We start from the raw sequence: 22,237 nt of genomic DNA, 5'->3' as shown, positions 1-22,237 counted from the left end.
TAGGGGTGACTTGATTGAGGTGTACAAGATGATTAGAGGGTTAGATAGGGTCGACAGTATGAACCTTTTCCCGCGTATTGAGTCGGGTATTACAAGGGGGCATAGCTTTAAATTAAGGGGGGGTAGATATAGGACTGATGTTAGGGGTAGGTTCTTCACTCAGCGAGTTGTTAGTTCATGGAATGCCCTGCCAGTAACAGTGGTGGACTCTCCCTCTTTATGGGCATTTAAGAGGGCATTGGATAGGTATATGGAGGATAGTGGGTTAGTGTAGTTTAGGTGGGCTTGGATCGGCGCAACATCGAGGGCCCAAGGGCCTGTACTGCGCTGTATTCTTCTATGTTCTATGTTCTAGTACAGCACGGAAACAGACCCTTCAGTCCAATTCGTCCATGCCGACCAGTTATCCCAACCCAATCTAGTGCCATCTGCCAGCACCCCTCTGCGTTGGCTGAATGTCCAAACTGAGGGAATAGGTTGCCAGGGAGTGCAGCACACCCTTTGCACTGCACCCGAGATCGCTCTGGCTCCTGGGATGGGTCTGGAAGCTACAGCATCGGGAGAGATGTGAATGGTGAAGATATACCAAGGGAAAACCAAAATGTGGGTCAACCGCCTGCATTGTTTTTGTTTAAAAATCTGGGTAATGTACAGGCCAGGGGATACGCAAGCAGAGAACGCGGTGTTGGTGCCAACCTCTGCTAGGCTTTACGTCTAAATGCAGCTTTGGAAAAGAACCTAAGACTGCGCCAAGAAAGTTTTGTTCAGGGCGGTCTGTTATCCCCTGGAGTGGTTCCTGTCCTTGTTGTGAGGTACATGTGTTTTGGTCCGTTTATTCCCGGTTTATTGGGAGGTGAACGTGTTGCAATGAACTTCCTGCCTGTGCAGTTACAGCCAAAAGTACAAGACAGCAGGTGAAGTATGGGAGACCGTGCAGACCACAGATGCTGGAAGTCAGGGTCAACAGAAGCGAGGCCAGCCTGAAACGTTAACTTTCCTGCTCCTCTGATGCTGTCTGAGCTGCTCTGCTCTTCCAGCCTCCCATCATTGACTCTAAACATAGCACAAGGGGGAGGGGAGGAGTTTACTGTCCCACTAAAAGCAGGATGTTGGTGCTAATTAGAGTCATAGAGTTCTTCAGCATGGAAACAGACCAACTCATCCATGCCGACCAGGTATCCCAACCTAATCTCGTCCTTCGGTCCATCTTGTCCATGCTGACTAGACATCCTAACCCAATCTAATCCCATTTGCCAGCACCCGGCCCATATCCCTCCAAACCCTTCCTATTCATATACCCATCCAAATGCCTTTAAATGTTGCAATTATACCAGCCTCCACCACATCCCCTGGCAGCTCATTCCATACACGTACCACCCTCTGCGTGAAAACATTGGCCCTCAGGTCCCTTTTATATCTTTCTCCTCTCACCCTAAACCTATGCCCACTAGTTCTAGACTCCCCAACCCAGGGAAAAGACCTCGTCTGTTTACCCCATCCATGCCCCTCATGATGAGCTTGAATCTCAGAGATTTGAGGCCATGATAAAAGCTAACATTCCCATTAAGTCCTGACGGAATCAGAGATGCTGTCTTTCTGATGTGACATTAATCAAAGCCCCCTTCGGTGGGGAAGGGCCGGGAGGTGGGTAGATCCAAAAAATCTCAAGGCGCTATTTCAATGGAGAGAATCAAGGCTTCATCCACCCCCCCATACTGATTCCTCACCCCGACATCTCAAAATAAGGAGGGGGGCTGTTGTCGCATCGCTGTTAGTGGGAGGTTACTGCGCCACGCGTTCTCCTTTACACTTCCTTCGGGGACACCATGAGTGTTTCATTGGCATTCTGGAATGTCCTGAGGTGCTACGTAAATGCAGTGGCATGGTGATAATGTCCCGGGGGGGGGGGGGGGGGCTCAGATTTAATGCTGAGCAGATCAGAGCGGGATTCCGCTGGTGGAAATTAAATTCACTTGAATCGATCAGGAACCGAAAGTCCATCTCAGTGACGGTGAGTGAGAAATTGTCAGTGACGGTGGGAAAAACCCATCTGGGTCACTAATGTCCTGACCTTGAGGGAGGGGAATCTTCCCTCCTTACCCAGTCTGGCCTACATGTGACTGCAGTGATGTGGGTGACTCTTAACTGCCCCCTGAAATAGCCAAGTGAGACCCTCAAGGGGTAAATAGGGAAGGGTAATAAACACTGACCTTGTTATGGATGAGGGTTTAGGACACCACTGTTTTCAATTGCGCCGTGTGGACACTTTTAACCAACCTCTTCAGAGATGGTACAGTCCACCCTCTGGAACAGGTGGGACTTGGACCCCCTATTCCAGAGGTAGGAACATTACCACTATACCACAAGAGCCCATGCCCATTGACTGTGAGTTGTTTTACTGTCAGGGTGAGGCAGCACAGAAATAGCAGCGTTGGATATTACCACAAGGAAATGAACAGGAATAGGCCATTCAGCCCCTCAAGCCTGCTGTGCCTTTCAATAGGATCATGACTGTTTGTTTAGAATTAATTGAATGGAATTAGCTTTACTGTCGCACGTAATCTCAAGAGTGCAGTGAAAGATTTGCCAGTTGCCACATACAGTGCCATTTTAGCTCCATCTCAGTGTAGGGTCCTTTATGCATAAAGCAGGAATACCAGGAAAACAATGTTTAGAAAGTGAAACATTACAGTCCCTCCTCCTAACTGGTAGGAACGCAAAGGCATAGTTAACGGTTCGACCCCTCAATCCGTAAGCGTCTGGTCACGCTGAGCTCACAAAGACTCGACCTTCCCCACCCCACTGTGGGATCGACCTCACCCCCCACCAGCCACCCCGCAGTGCCTACTCCCCTGCTCCCACACTCCTCACATCCACTTTCCCTGTAACCCTCAATTCCCCGACTGATCAAGATTCTCTCGATCTCAGCCTTAAATATGCGCACGGACTCTACCCCCACGGCTCTCTGGGGCAAGGAGTTCCAAAGACTCTTGACCCTCACAGAAGAAATTCCTCCTCAATCTTGGTCTTCAGTTGGTGCCCTTTTACTCTGAGACTGTGCCCTCTGGCCCTAGACCCTCCCATGATGGGAACATCCTTTCAGCACTCAACATTATGTCAGCCACCTAGAATCGTACACATGTTCCCAAAACTGATGTCAAAACTAATATTCTTTGTGTTCCTTTGTGTTTAGGAATTCATCACGGAGCTATTAAGGAAGTTACAGGGACTTCATAAAGTGGAGGTGCAGAAGGTTGGACTGGAGTCCCCCCAACAACACTAAGAGGCTGTTGATAGACATTACTGGGCTGTGAAGGGGAATTTCTTTTAAAGAATTCTTTTGGCACTGTTGTAGAAACTAAATGGCATGTATTTTGCTTGCCTCTTGCTAATGCAGAATAAGCTTTCAAAGGCAATTATTTTGCCGGATATATAAAATGTTTTGTTTTTGGTTGTTTTTTTTTGTTAATGCAATTAAAGAGATTGACACAGGCTCTGGGTTTCTCTGGTTTGAATACACAATCCCTCTGCTTGTGTTACTTTCAGCAGCTTTCCAATGGATTAGTTAATGAAGGCACGCACACACAGACAGACAGACAGAGACACAGACAGAGACAGACACACAGACACAGACATACACACAGAGACACAGACACACGCGCACACACACACACACAGATAAAGGTAGGGCAAGAAATACTGGGAGAATGCTCCAGATGGTATCTGTGGAAAGAGAAAAGCAGCGTTTCAGGTCAGTCACCTTCCTGTAACCCAAGCGTAGAGGAACATAAGTTTCTTTCTCTCTCTCTGCCATCTCTTTTGGCAGTTTCCGGCACTGTGTACTTTCATTGTGGATTTCCAGCATGTGCACCAGTTCACTGCAGTTCAGAAGGAAAGACCTTTCCTCTAGACCAGCCACCACACACATTGCTGCTCTTTGGAGACAGTCAATACACAAGGTCAGGTAATGCTTCTGATCTCCTGCTGTACCTGAGATGTGTTGCTGAACACTGCATAATTTTCGAGGGACAGAGAGCAGAAAGAAGGTGGGGTCAAAGGACTCGGGCAAAGGAGACCCTGGCCATTTGGCCCATCGAGTGTACTCTGCTGTTCCATAAGGACATAGCTGGTGTGGTTGCAGTGCAAATTCAGAACTGATCTGTAATCAATGGCTTTGTTTTTGGAAGACTTTTCCAGAGTCTGTATATGGAAATATTCCCTAATTTCACTTATCAAAGATCTGTACCCACTCATTCCCAAACCACCCGGTCAGTCCTCCCAATCTCCCCAAGTGGCTGATATCTTAATAACTTCCCAAATAAATCATTCCTTAGCCTAAATTCCACAGAATGGCCAACCCTCATGACTGTAATCTCACCTCGTCACGTGTAATCTCCCTGCGGAGCCCTTGGCTCACATCCGGAGAAAATTCCTGAGTGTGGAACTTCCCAACACAAGGACTGGAGGTTGAGAAGACTGACCCCTTGCTGCAGCTGGGCAGGTTGCAGCTCACTCAGGAGAGTCCAACTGCCCATTGAAACAGGAGTGCAGCCTCACAGCCTCCTCTTCTGGGTCCAAACAGCAGCACAGAATTGTTACAGCACAGGAGGAGCCCATTTGGCCCATCGTGTCTGCGCTGGCTTGCTATATGCACTTGTGCCAATCTCCTGTATCTCCCCCATTCCTTTCTGTTTTACTCCGAGTAACCTGCTGATGCCCCTTTTGAATGACTCAACTGAACCTGCCTCCACCATATTTTAAGACCGTGCACTCTACACCCTAACTACTCACTGAGTGAAAATGTTTCTCCACCCTCACTTCTCTTGCAGATCACTTTAAATCTATACCCTTCCTGTTCTTGTCGCTTTTGTCAGGCAGGAACGCCTCCCTATCTACTCTATCCAGGTCCACTCAATTTTGGAAACTTCTTTGAGATCTCCTTCTGTCGCAGTTCCAACGCAGAGGTTTGCAGGATTTGATGTTTTTTTTGGGTTGTGGACCAGCATCCAGTTTTAAGCAGCCCCATGTTCGATGTATCTGCTGCAGTGTGAGTGACGGTGTTCAGACCTCACTCAAACCACCGTTTCCTCCTTTGGGTTCTCTGTTTTTATTTTGAAGTTGTCGGTTTTCCACGGAGTCTGCCATGTATTCTGTAATTTAACCCAGTAGCTTTCATGATTATAGGGATCCCAAAGAGTTTGAGGACTTTGTGTATGATTGGTACAATGGACCTGAGCACATTAGGATGATGTGGTACTCTGTAAAGTTATTGCTAACTCAGGAACCACTCAGTTTCTACACAAGTTCCCACTGACAAGATGGCAGTAATGACTAGATCCTCTGGTTTAATGATGGTGACTGAGGGAAAACTATTGGCCAGGCAGGACTCTCCAGCTCTTCAAAACAATGTCTGGGGCTGTCCTTCTGTCCATTGAAGGAGCCTTAGTTTAAACTTCACATTTAAAGGCTCAACTCCTTTGACAGTGTGGCACTCCCTCATTGCTGTGGGATCTTTAATTATTCACAGGATGAGGATGTCACTGGCTGGGCCAGAATTTATTGTCCATCCCTAACTGCACAGTGGGTGGTTAAGAGTCAACCTCATTGCTGTGGGTCTGGAGTCACGCGTAGGCCAGACCAGGTAAGGATTCCTTTCCTAACAGACGTCAGTGAACCAGATTCCCCACCGCACCCCCCCCAAACAATTCAGCAACAGATTCAGGCCTTCATTAGGCCCTTAACTCCAGGTTTTTTTTTTAATTGAGTTCATCTACTATGGTAGGATTTGAACCCAGTTCCCCCCAACGTCACATGGGGTCTCTGAATTAACAGTCCCTTAATAATGCCACTAGGCCATCACCTCCACCACAGTGTCTGTTCAAGGCTCTGGGATGGGTGGCTCAGTGGTTAGCACTGCTGCCTCACAGTGCCAGGGACCTGGGTTCGATCCCACCCTCGGGGACTGTCTAGGTGGAATTTGCATGTTCTCCCCGTGTCTGCGTAGGTTTCCTCCCACAGTCCAAAGATGGAGAGAGTTAAAAGACGAGGTTTTTTTCCCAGAGGTGGGGGAGTCCAGAACTAGAGCGCATAGGTTCAGTGTGAGAGGGGAAACATTGAAAAGGGACCTCAGAAGCAACGTTTTCTCCCAGAGGGTGGGGGAGTCCAGAACTAGAGGGCATAGGTTTAGGATGAGATGGGGCAAGAGACCTAAGGGGCAACTTTTTCACGCAGAGGGTGGTACGTGTATGGAATGAGCTGCCAGAGGAAGAGGTGGAGGCTGGTACAATTACAACATTTAAAAGGCATCTGGATGAGTATATGAATAGGAAGGGTTTAGAGGGATATGGGCCAAGTGCTGGCAATGGGACGAGGTTAGATTAGGATATCTGGTCGGCATAGATGAGTTGGACTGAAGGGTCTGTTTCTGTGCTGTACAGCTCTTTGACTCTATGGCTCTATGTGCAGGTTAGGGTGGATTGGCCATTCTAAATTGCCCATAATGTCCAATGATGTGCAGGTTAGGTGGGTTAGCCGTGGGAAATGCAGGGTTACAGGGATAGGGTCTGTCACAAAACAAGTTCCTTTTTTCTTGGCTCTGTCCTTGATTTGTTTCAGAGGGACAGTAAACCAGGCCGGGCTCCAATCAGCCTGGTTTGGTACAGAGATGACAAAGAATTTTGATAGGCCTTTTGTTTATATGTAAACGGATGAGACTTCAGGCCAAAGTGGCCATGCATTAGAAGTGACCTGTATAATGAAAGGGGAGCGGTCAGCTCTCTGGCTGAGCTGGGCTGAGCAGTTTTACTTCAGTCTTGAACTGGTGAGGAGTTCAACAGTGAGGAAACTCTCTCTCTCTCTTTCTCTTTCTACCTTCAACTTCACCCTGTAAGCATGTGTTCCATTTATACTGGGTTTTAAAGGGAGTTTGCTTATTGGGACTGTTGTGTATATTCGGAACAGCATAATTAAGTCCAGTTTCGATAGACTGAGTTCTGTAGGGGTTCTTTGTGTTTCATTGTGTAATTTTGTGAATACATGTTTTGTCTGTTTTAAACCTGGTAGTCAACCTTGCTAACTTACTCCGGGTAATTTTCACTGTGCACTTACCAAAGCAAATTGCAAAGTTGTGGTCTGGGCTGCCTGCTTAAGAACATTTTGAGTGGTCTGGCCTAGTCCATAATAGATTGGGGACTCCTTGTGGGATTTCAAACAGCGAGTGGTAGGTGTTAATGTCTTTATTTCGGGTGTTGGTTTGGTTGGGTAGACAAAGTTCGGGATAAGAATGGCCCTTTCCGTCGCTAAACCTTTTCTGGATGTGGATGTGGTGATTTTGGAAGTTTTGCAAAAGGTGAATGATGCCAAGCTGGAAGACTTAGCAGAGAAGCTGGAATTGGAACTGCCTGCTTCTGTGAGGAAGGGAGGGATAATTACAGCAGTAGCTCAGTATTTAAACCTGCTGGAGAAACCATCAGAATCTGTAGAGATGGCAAGGATTCAATTGCAAATAAAGCAGCTTGAGTTAGAGGCGAGAGATAAGGAGAGGGCAGCAGGAATGGAACAGTTTGAGTTACGATTAAAAGCGGAAGAGAAAAAGAGAGAGCAGCACAACAGAGAGAAAAGAGAGAGCTTTTGAACTTTAAAAACTGACACTTAAAAAGGAAAGTCAGCTGAAAAAGTGCGAGATAAAGGCTGAGGGTAGGCTTAGTGTGGAAGAGAGGAGGGTGAGCAAGCCCCTGGTCATCAGAACCTAGCGCAAAACTGTTAAAATACGTTCAAACATTGCCTAGAGTTGATGAGAAGGATGTGGAAGCCTTTTTCATCTCATTTTAAAAGGGGGCTAAACAAATGTAGTGGCCAATGGTAATGTGGGTTTTGTTGATCCAAACTAAACTTGTAGGTAGGGCTCGTCAAGTATTCACATCCCTATCAGAGGAGGTATCCGGGGAGTATGAGGAAGTGAAAAAGCCATTTTAAATGCATATGAGCTTATGCCAGAAACCTATTGACAATGTTTCAGGATTCTAAGGAGGGACCCTGGTCAAACCTATATTGAGTTTGAAAGGATCAAACAGAGTAATTTCGATAGATGGATAAGTGCTTTAAAAATTGAGTAAATCTATGATGCCCTGAGGGAGGTGATTATTTTGAAAGAATTCAAAAATTCACCGCCTGAAGTAATGCAACTCCTGGGGAAGAGCAGTGAGTTAAAACAGCGAGGTTAGCAGCTGGAGGGGCTGATGATTATGAGCTGGTCCATAAAACTCGGTTTGGCTTCCAGAATCAATTTCAGTCCCTGAGGGATAGAAACTGGGGCAGAGAGAAATCCTCACGGGGAAAGGGAAAGGTAGATCTCAGTGAAGATCGCAAGGATAACTTCCCACAGGGTAAAAAAGAAACCCTTGAGGGGGACAAAGAAGTTAAAAAGCTCCAGTGTTTTCATTGTAATAAAGTGGGCCACACAAAATCACAGTGTTGGTGGGCTAGGAGAAAGCCAGATGTAGGAAAACCAGACAAGCCTGGGATTTTTGTTGGACTAGTTACAAAAAGCACAAGGGAAGTTAGACAACTACCTCAGAGTGTACAATATGATCAGAGATTGGTTAAGGGCATTTAAACAGGCATTGGATAGGCATATGGAGGATAGTGGGATAGTGTAGGTTAGGTGGGCTTGGATCGGCGCAACATCGAGGGCCAAAGGGCCTGTACTGTGCTGTATTTTTCTATGTTCTATGTTCTAAGGAGCAAGTGCCAGATCTGCTTAAAAAATGCACATGCAAGGGTAAAGTTTATTCACAGAAGCCAGGAGCAGTAGGTAAGGAGGTTACAATATTAAGGGACACAGGATCCTCTCAGTCTGTAATGCTGAAGGATGAGGAGATATGTACTCCTGAGGGAATATTGCCAGAAAGATACCGGTATCAGGAATTCACGGTGAGACAAAAAGTACTCAGTTATGTAACGTGAGGCTAGAGAGTCCAGAGAAGAGTGAAGAATCTGTGGTGGGAGTATTGGACAAACTCGCAACTCCAGGAATACAGTTTGTCATTGCAAATGATTTATCTGATTCACCAGTAGGTGTGCTGCCTACTCTAGTTGAAAAGCCATTGGAAATGCAGGAAACTGAAGGATATTTATCCAGGAATTTTCCCTGATTGTGTAATCACAAGATCACAGAGGCACAAGCTGAAGCAGGAGAGATCAAAAGGCACAGATAAGGAAGCTAACATAGTGTTATCTGAGACTTTTCTTGATCAGACAAGTGGAACAGAGAAGGAGGAAATAGGTAAACATGCCAGTATCTTTAGCTCTGCTAAGCTGATTGAATTACACCAGGAAGATGAGGAGTTAAAACAGTTATATCAAAAGGCATTAACAGAGAAGGAAAGTGAATGCATTCCTGTGTTTTGTTACTTAACAAATGATGTCTTAATGAGGAAATGGAGATGAGAAATGGGCAGATGAGAAATGGGCAGAGATTCATCAAATTGTTTTGCCAGTAGGGTATAGAAAGGAGGTGCTGCGAGTGGCACATGAGCTACCACTTGGAGGTCATTTAGGGGTGAGGAAAACACAGGCTAAAATACAAAGACCTTTTCACTGGCCTGGACTACACAAGGAGGGAGTTGAATTTTGCCAGACGCGTCATACATGTCAGCTAATTGGAAAACCCCAGGCAGTAATAAAACCTGCACCTTTAATACCTATTCCAGCATTTGAGGAACCTCTCACAAGAATCTTGATTGATTGTGTAAGTACTCTACTTCAAACAAAAAGTGGGAATAAGGATTTATTAACAATAATGGATGTGTCGACTAGATTTCCAGAGGGCAATCCGATTTTGCGACATCACAGCAAAAAGGGTTGTAGAAGAATTACGTAAATTTTTTTATTAGATACAGATTACCAATAGAGATCCAGTCAGATTAAGAATCAAATTTCACATCCAAACTATTCAAGGAGATTATGGATAACTTGGGAATAAAGCAATTCATGCTACCATCCAGAATCACTGAGAGCACTAGAGAGATGCTCCATCTACTGAAGACCATGTTGAGGGCTTATGGTCAGGATTATCCAGATAATTGGGATAAGGGAGTTTCGTTTATACTTTTTGCAATCAGAGATGCACTGAATGAATCGACCAAATTCAGTCCATTTGAATTAATTTTGGGGTATGAAGTAAGAGGATCGTTAAAATTGATGAAGGAGACATTAATAAGTCAGAATTCAGAGACCACCCATTTGGAGTACGGGTCAAATTTTAGGGAGCGATTAAATAGAGCTGGAGAGTTAGCTGGACAACATTTAAAAATATCACAGCATACAGTGAAACAGGAAGCAGATAAGACATCACAAATTTGTAATTGGGGATACGGTATTGGATACTTCCAGTAACAGAGGAGCCTTTAAAAGCAAGATTTAGTGGACCGTCTCAAATTAAGAGGAAATTGAGTGAGGTGAACGACTTGATAAGGATTCCAGACAGGAAGAAATCTCAGAGTGTGTCAAGTGAATATGCTCAGAAAGTATTTTGATAGGGAAGGAAAGCAAGAGGAGATGGTGTTAATGATTATAGTACAGAAGGAAGAACCACGTTCAGAGGATTCTGAATTGGACATTCCTCAAATCAAGTTGGACAATGAGGAAGTTGTCAAAAATTGGGATACATTATTGAGTTACCTTGCACAAGGAAATCGAAATGACCTAAACGATTATTACTATTACATGGGGAGATATGCAGAATTAAACTGGGAAGTACGGACCTAGTTGTGCATGATGTAGATATAGGGAGATGCTGTTCCAATTAAGCAACATCCTTATAGGCATAACCCTCTAAAGTTGGCAGAGATTCAGAAGGAGATGGAGCGCATGCTCCAAGATGGCATAATCAAAGTGAGTTACAGTGACTGGAGCTCACCCATAGTCATGGTGCCAAAGCCAGATGGTACCCAATGGTTATGTGTGGATTATCGCATAGTCAATGCCGTTACAAAGGCTGATACATATCCAATTCCACAGTTGGAGGACTGTGTCAAAGTTGGAGGGCAAGCAACTTACATTTCTAAATTGGACTTGCTCAAAAGCTATAGGCAAGTACCTCTATCAGAGAGAGCAAAGGCAATTTCAGCTTTCGTAACACCAAATGGACTATGTCAGTTCAAAGTCATGCCATTTGGTATGAAAAACACTCCAGCCACATTTCAGAGACTGACTAATAAGGTCATTGCGGGATTATCAACTGTATGTTGTACATTGATGACCTGGTGATTTTTAGTCCCTCATGGAAGGAACATTTACAGTATTTATCACTCTTGTTAGATTGATTTCGGAAGGCAGGCTCGGTGGGAAACCCAGCTAAAAGTTAATTTGCCAAAGCCCAAGTCACCTTCCTGGGCCTTGATATTGGACATGGACAAATGGCCCCACGGGATGTGAAAACGAAAGTAACTGGGGAATTTCCCACACCATCGACAATAAAAGCAGTACTACAGTTCCTGGGGTTGAATGGATTTTATCGAAAGTTTGTGCCGAACTTTAGCAGTGTGGCTGCTCCACTCATCGAATTGTTAAAAAAGGGCAAGACGTTTCACTGTACAGCAGACTGTCAAAAGGCATTTGACAGCCTAAACGCGGTGTTAGCCACTGCCCCAGTACTAGCCACACCGGAAATACACAAAGGCTTTCAAGGTGCCAGTGATGTGGGTGTCGGTGTGGTATTCCTGCAGGAGGATGACGAGGGGAGAGAAAGACCCATCGAGTATTGTTCCAGGAAGTTAAACATTCACCAACAGAAAGATTCAACGGTGGAGAAAGAGACTTGAAGCTTGGTGTTGGCATTACAACATTTCAGTGTCTATGTTACTAGCAATGTGTCTGGGACAATCATATACACTGAGCACAACCCATTGACATTTGTGGCAAAATGTAAGGACACAAACGCAGCCTGTTTAGATGGAGCTTGTAGTTACAGCCATTCGATGTGACAATTGTGCAGGTGGCAGCTCGTGAAAACGTGATTGTCGATGCGTTATCGAGACTTGAATGAGATACAGAGGCATTCAATGGTGGGTGTACCGCAGTGTGAATTTGCATGGGGTTGTGCATGTTTGCATGTTTATGGTTAGTAGAGTGTATATGTGTGTTTAGACTACTAACCGGGGTTTGAAGGGTTAAAAATGAAGCTATCGTTTGGTATTGATGGTTCATTTTTGTTTTAAGGGGGGAGGTGTCACAAATCAAGTCCTTTTTTTAACTAAAAGGCTCCTTGGCTCAAGGAGACTCTGTCCTTGATTTTTCTTCAGAGGGGCAATAAACCAGGCCGGGCTCCGATCAGTCTGGTTTGGTACAGAGCTGAAAAGGATTTTGAGAGGCCTTTTGTTTCTATGTAAACAGATGAGACTTCAGGCCAAGGTGGTCATGTTTTAGAAGTGACCTGTATAATGAAAGGGGAGCGGTCAGCTCTATCACTGAGCTGAGCTGAGCTGTTTTAGTTCAGTCTTGAACTGGTTGGAAGTTCAACAGGAAGCTGTGTGGAAACTCTCTCTTTTCTACCCTTCAACTTCACCCTGTAAGCATGGGTTCCATTAATCGACATTTCGGGCATAAGCCCTTCATCAGGATGAAGCCCGAAACGTCGATTCTCCTGTTCCTTGGATGCTGTCTGACCTGCTGTGCTTTACCAGCAACACATTTTCAGCTCTGATCTCCAGCATCTGCAGACCTTACTTTCTCCTTGTGTTCCATTAATACTGGGTTTTAAAGGGAGTTTGCTTATTGGGACTGTTGTGTATATTCGGAACAGCATAATTAAGTCCAGTTTCGATAGACTGAGTTCTGTAGGGGTTTGTCATTCTGTTCTTTATGTTTCATTGTGTAATTTTGTGGATAAATTTTTGTCTGTTTTAAAATCTAGTAGTCAACCTCGCTATCTTAATCCGGGTAATTTTCACCGTACACTTACTGAAACAATTTGCAAAGTTATAGTCTGGGGCTGCCTGCTTCAGAATGTTTTGAGTGGCCTGGTCTAGTCCATTACAGGTGGGTCTGGGTGGGGTGCTCTTCAGAGTGTCAGTGTGGATTTAATGGGCCGAATGACCTGCTTCCACACTCTGTGGACTCTATAAATAGGGCCTGAACTCTCAATGTTTATGAGTCAGTGACAAGTGAGCTATCCACAGATAACAGTGTGGCCTGGAGGATTTCGAGGAAGGGAGAGGCTGTGACCATGAAGGGATTGCACAACAAGGGTGAGAATTGTGCTGGCCTGGAGCCAGTCAGCGAGAAGCACAACATTCGATCAACTGCGATTCATGGAGGATGAGGGGAATGGTGAGCAGGAGTGGGAGATCTGGATTATATTTGCATGAAGCTGCTGCCCCTCTTTCTTCCAGCCTCTTACGTCATGCAGAAGGCAAGCATCAGCAGATGCTGCCAGACCTACTGAGTTTCTCCGGCAATTTCTGTATTTAACAATTAAAAAGAAAACCAATTGGCTGCTTATTACTATTGGGTAGGATCTTGCTGTGCACAAGGCAGCTGTCGTGCACCTTCTGTTTCACAAGTGACTGGCCCTGACTGAAACATTTCATTTGCCTTAAAGCCCCAGCCCAAAGCTGTGAAAGGCGCTATGAAAATGCAAGCCATTTTAAAAACTCCTGCGGTGAAGTGTGTGTTTAATGGGATAGACCCGTGGGTCAGACCTCCATCCCTCCTTGTGGGATCATTGACCAAGACGTGAATCTTTGAGATTTGATGTTATGGTTGTCACAATCAGCTGATCAAATTCTCTGTCCTTTTCTGTCTCTCGGGAAGATTACCCTCAACACAACCTGTTGCTCACAACCACGGGCTGGTCATAAGGGAAAAGGATTTTCAAAGCAGAATTCCAGGAATGGTCAGGATAAAGGGATGTTGGTCAGTGTCCATTTGCTATAGGCTGTTGCCAGCAGACTGCACCTTCCACTGAGCCACCATGCCATCCCAGTCTAATATACAGTCTGATCATTGGTGAAATGTGGGATATTGTAGTTAATTAATTCATTGACACATTCTGAAATGATTCACAGAGGAAGTGTGGCTCTTGTAGTAATGTCTCTGTGAGGCAGCAGTACTAACCACTGAGTCATTGTGACACCCCAGATTTGATGGGCCAAAGGGCTTTTATCTGTGTTGTACTCCCGGTGTTAAAAAAGAGCTAAGGGGCAACTTTTTCACACAGAGGGTGGTGCGTGTATGGAATGAGCTGCCAGAGGAAGTGGTGGAGGCTGGTACAAAGCATTTAAAAGGCATCTGGATGGGTATATGAATAGGAAGGGTTTGGAAGGATATGGGTCAAGTGCCGGCAAATGGGGCAGATATATGGTCAGCGTGGTGAGTTGGACTGAAGGGTCTGTTTCCACACTGTATATCTCTCTGACTCTAATTCCACCTGCGCTCTGGTGTAAACAGCTAACCGATAAACGCCGCCTTTGAATTTCAGAATAATTTGTACACAGCATTGTTATTCCCATCTTGTTTATACATTATACAGTTTGAATGTCCCTTTTGAATTGGAGTCAGGAAATTCCTGTTCCCAAAATTCCTTGGCGTCCTTGTTCACTGAAATCTTTGTATAATCTGTTTCTCAGTATAATTGTTGTTCCCTGTATCATGGGACCTCTCATTAGCTGCATGTATTTTTCCTGTTGTGTATTTATTCTGCACACTAAACATTTAATTTGATGTCTTTCATTTGCCCTCAACCATAGTTCCTATTAATTTCTCTGATTTTCTTTCAAGTCCTTGAGATTTATTTGAAGATTTTATACACATTATTCACATTGCAAATAGTAATCAGAGTAAGCAAACTCAAACTGTGTTCAGAGCACCCTAGACATTCCATGACCAGATTACAGATTCAGTAAAATCCGGATTGGTTAGGAATTAAAATCCTGGAATTCCCTCCCTAGGGGCATTGTGGGTCAACCCACAGCACATGGACTGCAACGGATCAGGAAGGCAGCTCACCCCCACCTTTTCAGGGGGCAACTAGGGACAGGAAATAAATGCCAGCCAGTGACGCCCACGACCCAGAGTTGAATATATAAAATCAAAATCCCAGAGCTGTTACTAATGTCACTAGAATAGTAATCCGGAAATACAAACAGGGAATGCTGGAGCCTGGCAGCATCCTGGGAGAGAGGGACAGAGTTGACAGTTTGAGTCCAGTAGCTCTTCATCAGAATTGAACGGAGATGGAAAATGCTGTGAATGAATAAACGAATGGTTTTATTGTCATGTGTATTTTAGTGAGAAAAACATTAAAATACATTCAGTCCTGCTATAACACACGTTTCTTCACTGCAGGTTGGCTGTAAAGTGATTGAAGAGTTTAGACCGTTATTGGTAGAACTTTCCTGACCCGTTTTGGTTGTAACACGATTCCACACCCAATGGTTTAAATGTTACTCCTTTTGCTCAATTTCCTTCTAACATAAGATTGCACAAGAATTATCGTGTTAGGTCAGAACCAACTGGACAGCGAAGAGCTTTTCCACTGTCGCTCTTTTGAATACGAGGAAAAAGATCGAAAGATGGAGCTTAAACAGAGTCCCTCAGTCGTGAGCCGGCTCATGGCCAACACGGCCAGCACCACGGTCTCCATTCAACTCCTCACCGCCATCACCAACCATCACCACCACCTCCACTCAACCATCACCACCACCTCCACTCAATCATCACCACCACCTCCACCCAACTCCTCACCACACTCTCCACCCAACTCCTCACCACCACCTCCACCCAACTCCTCACCACCACCTCCACCCAACTCCTCACCACACTCTCCACCCAACTCCTCACCACCACCTCCACCCAACTCCTCACCACCACCTCCACCCAACTCCTCACCACCACCTCCACCCAACTCCTCACCACACTCTCCACCCAACCATCACCACCATCTCCACCCAATCATCACCACCACCTCCACCCAACTCCTCACCACCACCTCCACCCAACTCCTCACCACCACCTCCACCCAACTCCTCACCACCACCTCCACCCAACTCCTCACCACCACCTCCACCCAACCATCACAACCACCTCCACCCAACTCCTCACCACCACCTCCACCCAACTCCTCACCACCACCTCCACCCAACTCCTCACCACCACCTCCACCCAACTCCTCACCACCACCTCCACCCAACTCCTCACCACCACCTCCACCCAACTCCTCACCACCACCTCCACCCAACCATCACAACCACCTCCACCCAACTCCTCACACCACCTCCACCCAACTCCTCACCACCACCTCCACCCAACTCCTCACCACCACCTCCACCCAACCATCACAACCACCTCCACCCAACTCCTCACCACCACCTCCACCCAACTCCTCACCACCACCTCCACCCAACTCCTCACCACCACCTCCACCCAACTCCTCACCACCACCTGCACCCAACCATCACCACCACCTCCACCCAACTCCTCACCACCACCTCCACCCAACCATCACAACCACCTCCACCCAACTCCTCACCACCACCTCCACCCAACTCCTCACCACCACCTCCACCCAACTCCTCACCACCACCTCCACCCAACTCCTCACCACCACCTCCACCCAACTCCTCACCACCACCTCCACCCAACCATCACAACCACCTCCACCCAACTCCTCACCACCACCTCCACCCAACTCCTCACCACCACCTCCACCCAACTCCTCACCACCACCTCCACCCAACTCCTCACCACCACCTCCACCCAACTCCTCACCACCACCTCCACCCAACTCCTCACCACCACCTCCACCCAACCATCACCACCACCTCCACCCAACTCCTCACCACCACCTCCACCCAACTCCTCACCACCACCTCCACCCAACTCCTCACCACCACCTCCACCCAACCATCACCACCACCTCCACCCAACTCCTCACCACCACCTCCACCCAACTCCTCACCACCACCTCCACCCAACCATCACCACCACCTCCACCAAACTCCTCACCACCACCTCCACCCAACCATCACCACCACCTCCACCCAACTCCTCACCACCACCTCCACCCAACTCCTCACCACCACCTCCACCCAACTCCTCACCACCACCTTCACTCAACCATCACCACCACCTCCACCCAACCATCACCACCACCTCCACCCAACTCCTCACTACCACCTCCACCCAACCATCACCACCACCTCCACCCAACTCCTCACCACCACCTCCACCCAATCATCACCACCATCTCCACCCAACTCCTCACCACCACCTTCACTCAACCATCACCACCACCTCCACCCAACCATCACCACCACCTCCACCCAACTCCTCACCACCACCTCCACCCAACTCCTCACTACCACCTCCACCCAACCATCACCACCACCTCCACCCAACTCCTCACCACCACCTCCACCCAACTCCTCACCACCACCTCCACCCAACCATCACCACCACCTCCACCAAACTCCTCACCACCACCTCCACCCAACCATCACCACCACCTCCACCCAACTCCTCACCACCACCTCCACCCAACTCCTCACCACCACCTCCACCCAACTCCTCACCACCACCTTCACTCAACCATCACCACCACCTCCACCCAACCATCACCACCACCTCCACCCAACTCCTCACTACCACCTCCACCCAACCATCACCACCACCTCCACCCAACTCCTCACCACCACCTCCACCCAATCATCACCACCATCTCCACCCAACTCCTCACCACCACCTTCACTCAACCATCACCACCACCTCCACCCAACCATCACCACCACCTCCACCCAACTCCTCACCACCACCTCCACCCAACTCCTCACTACCACCTCCACCCAACCATCACCACCACCTCCACCCAACTCCTCACCACCACCTCCACCCAACTCCTCACCACCACCTCCACCCAACCATCACCACCACCTCCACCCAACCATCACCACCACCTCCACCCAACCATCACCACCACCTCCACCCAACCATCACCACCACCTCCACCCAACTCCTCACCACACTCTCCACCCAACCATCACCAGCACCTCCACCCAACCATCACCACCACCTCCACCCACCTCCTCACCACCACCTCCACCCAACCATCACCACCACCTCCACCCAACTCCTCACCATGCTCTCTACCCAAACATCACCAACCATCACCACCACCTCCACCCAACCACCCACCGCCATCTCCCTCCATCCCCTCACGACGATCTCTCTCCCTCCGTCCCCTCACCATCTCCATCCATCCCGTCAACACCATCACCACCATCTCCTCACCATCCCTCCCTCCAGCCAATGTCGAAGTTGCTAATGTGCCGGCACCATCTCTTGCCGTGGGGCCGATCCACCGTCATGTACGCGATGTAGCAGCCGCCAATTCTGATGCCAGGTTCCCGTGCTCGCCCAGAAAAATAAGCAGTGCCACCATGGGGTCTGCGCTGGGCACATTGGGCTCTGTGTGGCGCTCACTACAGTCAGCTCCAGGGTTCCTCAGGGCTGCCGATGCCGTCAGAGGTCGGGACAGTGGGGTAAGTAAATAGGAAAGGAAATGAAGGAGAAGCAGTGGGAGCCGATGAGTCCTGACTGAGGAGGCCGACTCTGTTGCTGTCTGGAGACAGAGGGAGAGGAGGGGTGACTGGAACTAATGGTGAGGGACCCACAACAAAAGGCAGTGTTAGTAAGACCATCAGAGGACCATAGGAGCAGAAATTAGGCCATTCAGCCCATCGAGTCTGCTCTGCCATTCAATCACGGCTGACAAGTTCCTCAATTCCATTCTCCCGCTTTCTCTCGTAATCCTTGATCCCTTTGATATTCAAGAGCATATCTATCTCAGTCTTAAATATACTCAGTGACCCGGCCCCCACAGCCTTCTGTGGCATTGAATTCCAGGGATTCCCCACTCTCTGGCTGAAGAAGTTTCTCCTTATCTCCATTCTAAAAGGTCTTCCCTTTACTCTAAGGCTGTGCCCTCGGGTCCCAGTCTCTCCTACCAATGGAAACATCTTCCCAACATCTACTCTGTCCAGGCCATTCAGTATTCTGTAAGTTTCAATTAGATCCCCCTTCATCCTTCTCAATTCCACTGAGTATAGACCCAGAGTGCTCAAAAGTTCCTCATAATAGGGGTAAAGGGGCAATTGAAATGTAAAATAGGTGTTAATGTTGGCTGTGAGAAGGAGAAAATGGACGTGCCCTCCTGAGAGCAAAGGCAATCAATAATGACAAGGAGAGGGTGGGAGATGTAAGGAGAAAGTGAGGTCTGCAGATGCTGGAGATCAGAGATGGAAATGTGTTGCTGGAAAAGCGCAGCAGGTCAGGCAGCATCTAGGGAACAGGAGAATCGACGTTTCGGGCATTCCTGAAGAAGGGCTAATGCCCGAAACGTCGATTCTCCTGTTCCCTAGATGCTGCCTGACTTGCTGCGTTTTTCCAGCAACACATTTCCATCTCATGGGAGATGTAAGGTAGAGAGGGCGCTCTCTGAAGATGTGGAACCCAATGTTAATCTTTGATGTTTTTATTCACTTGTGGGATGTGGGTGTCACTGGCTGGGCCCAGCATTTGTTACCCGTCCCTAGTTGCCCCTTGAGAAGGTGGGGGTGAGCTGCCTTCTTGAACCGCTGCAGTCCATGTACTGCAGGTTGACCCACAATGCCCTTAGGGAGGGAATTCCGGAATTCTAATCCAGCGACACTGAAGGAACAGCGATATATTTCCAAGTCAGGATGGGGAGTGGAGGGGAGATTGCAGAGGATGGTGTTCCCGTGGGTTTGGAAGGTGCTGTCTGAGGATCTTTGGTGAGTTTCTGCAGGGCATCTTGTAGAAGAGTCAGTAAAATCCCTTTAGGAAAGGAAATCTGCCGTCCTTATTCAGTGTAACTCCAGACCAACCCCAACGTGGTTGACTCTTAACTGCCCCCTGAAAGGTAGAGTGACCCACTCAGAGGGCAATTAGGGATGGGCACCAAATACTGGTCTTGCCAGATGAAACCCAAGTCTGGAGTAAAAGTAAAGATCATCTGCATTGCCCCAGTGGGTGGCTCACTCTCGCTTCCCCTGAGCGAGACGGTTACAATTTCCAGACCCACATCAGCAGCAATCCAGGCCAACACTCGAATTCACTACCAAGGGAGATGCTGCACTGTCAGAGGCACTGCTCAGGATTCAGATATTAAACCGACAGCCTTCCTGTCGTCTCAGGTGGAGAATAAAAAGCACCCAAGGTGTGGTTACGCATAGAATCCCGACAGTGTGGAAACAGGCCCTTCGGCCCAACAAGTCCACACTGACCCTCTGAAGAGTAATCTACCCAGACCCATTCCCCACCCTATTACTCAACATTTACCCCTCTCTCAGGCACCTAACCTACACATCCCTAAACGTTATGGTTAATTTAGCATAGCCAATCCACCCTAACCGATCTACGCTTCCATAGTCTTCAGTGACCCAGTACCAGGTCTATTTAAAATCACCAGCTTTCAGAGCACTGCCCCTTCATTGGGTCAAGTCACTCCATCTGATGAAGGGGCATCGCTCTGAAAGCTGGTGATTTTAAATAAACCTGTTGGACTATAACCTGGTGTCATGTGACTTCTGACTTTGTCCATCCCAGTCCAACACTGGCACTACCACGTCAGTGACCTGTGAAGCACTTTGGGATTGAGGTAGTGAAAGGTGCTATATAAATGCATTTCTTTCTTTGCAAATGCCCCAGCCTGGGGTGTGAAGAAGCAAGTCACCCCCCCCTTCCCCACCCCACCCCGGATTGGAATCATGTGAGATATCTCGGGAATAAAGACAGAATGTTCTGGAAAGACTCAGCAGGTCAGACAGCTACTGAGGAGAGAGAGACATACATCTGAAGGTGGGTGGCTACCTATTTCGTTTGATTATCCCCCACTCAGCATTGGGGCCTTCAGCAGACATCCAGTTCCCTGTGTTTGAAACAAATGAGACCAATTTCAGTAAAATTACCCAGAAACCTCCTGGGATATTCTCCTTGACCACGTACAATCCATTACTGTCTCGGACAATTTAGCACAATCACTCAATCCTCAATGTCAATGTCTCCCTGGTAATAATTTATTGGTTCCGACAGAGACGGGTGCTCCTGGTTTGTGGCCACAGGACACTCAGTCATAGAGTGATAGAGATGTACAGCACGGAAACAGACCCTTCGGTCCAACCCGCCCAGGCCGACCAGATATCCCAACCCAATCTAGTCCCACCTGCCAGCACCCGGTCCATATTCCTCCAAACCCTTCCTATTCATATACCCATCCAGATGCCTTTTAAATGTCGTAATTGTACCAGCCTCCACCACTTCCTCTGGCAGCTCATTCCATACACGTACCACCCTCTGAGTGAAAACGTTGCCCCTTAGGTCTCTTTTATATCTTTCCCCTCTCACCCTAAACCTATGCCCTCTAGTTCTGGACTCCCCGGCCCCAGGGAAAAGACTTTGTCTATTTATCCTATCCATGCCCCTCATAATTTTATAAACCTCTATAAGGTCACCCCTCAGCCTCCGACACTCCAGGGAAAACAGCCCCAGCCTGTTCAGCCTCTCCCTACAGCTCATACCCTCCAACCCTGGCAACACCCTTCAAGGATGGTTACGGCTTTGTGTAAAGGTTTCCCGAGTTCTGATTTCACAGAATCTGAAATGAGAATAAAACAAGGAATTGTATGATCTCTGAAGAAACAATAAAAGTATTGCAACCATTTGGAACTGATTTACATCTTCGGTTGTATCCAAGCTGCTTCACTCTGCGGAATGTTAAACGTTCCCATATGATACCTGACTCTCGTTGTCCAAAACGTTTGCAGTGTGTGATATTTTGGGTTAGTTCAGTTGGCTGGATGGCTGCTCTCCGATGCAGAGTAACACCGACAGCACAGACTCAGTTCCCACACCAGCACCCACCATCAGGAACATCCTCCCTGCATCTACCCGGTCTAGTCCTGTTAGAATTTTATATGTCTCTGTGAGATCCCCCCCTCACTCATCCGAACTTCAGTGAAAACAATCCTAACCCCGTCAGTCTCTCCTCATCCTTCAGTCCCGCCGTCCCCGGAATTAGCCTGGGAAACCCTCACTGCGCTCCCTCGGGAGCAAGGATATCCTTCCTCAGAAAAGGAGACCAGAACCACACACAATATTCTAGGTGTAGCCTCACCAAGGCCCTGTGTAACTGCAACAACACATCCCTGAGCCTATACTCGAA

The 22,237-nt window shown here is 47.6% G+C and overlaps 1 protein-coding gene across 1 annotated transcript in view; it reads left to right on the top strand.

Moving 5' to 3' along the window:
• Positions 1-3,492, top strand: part of LOC122542739 (protein phosphatase 1 regulatory subunit 14A-like) — a 56,294-nt gene extending 52,802 nt beyond the window's left edge. Inside the window, exon 4 of the mRNA XM_087984119.1 lies at positions 3,194-3,492. Coding sequence (XP_087840245.1) covers positions 3,194-3,283 — 90 coding nt within the window. The 3' untranslated portion in view covers positions 3,284-3,492. The remainder of the gene's footprint in view (positions 1-3,193) is intronic.
• Positions 3,493-22,237: the final 18,745 nt, after the last annotated feature.

This window comes from Chiloscyllium plagiosum, unplaced genomic scaffold (assembly GCF_037043375.1).
Source record: "Chiloscyllium plagiosum isolate Xiang-an unplaced genomic scaffold, Cpla_swu_hap1 HiC_scaffold_47, whole genome shotgun sequence".
Taxonomy (NCBI): domain Eukaryota; kingdom Metazoa; phylum Chordata; class Chondrichthyes; order Orectolobiformes; family Hemiscylliidae; genus Chiloscyllium; species Chiloscyllium plagiosum.
The sequence above is the reverse complement of the archived record's forward strand: the minus strand, read 5'-3'. Positions and strand labels throughout refer to the sequence as shown.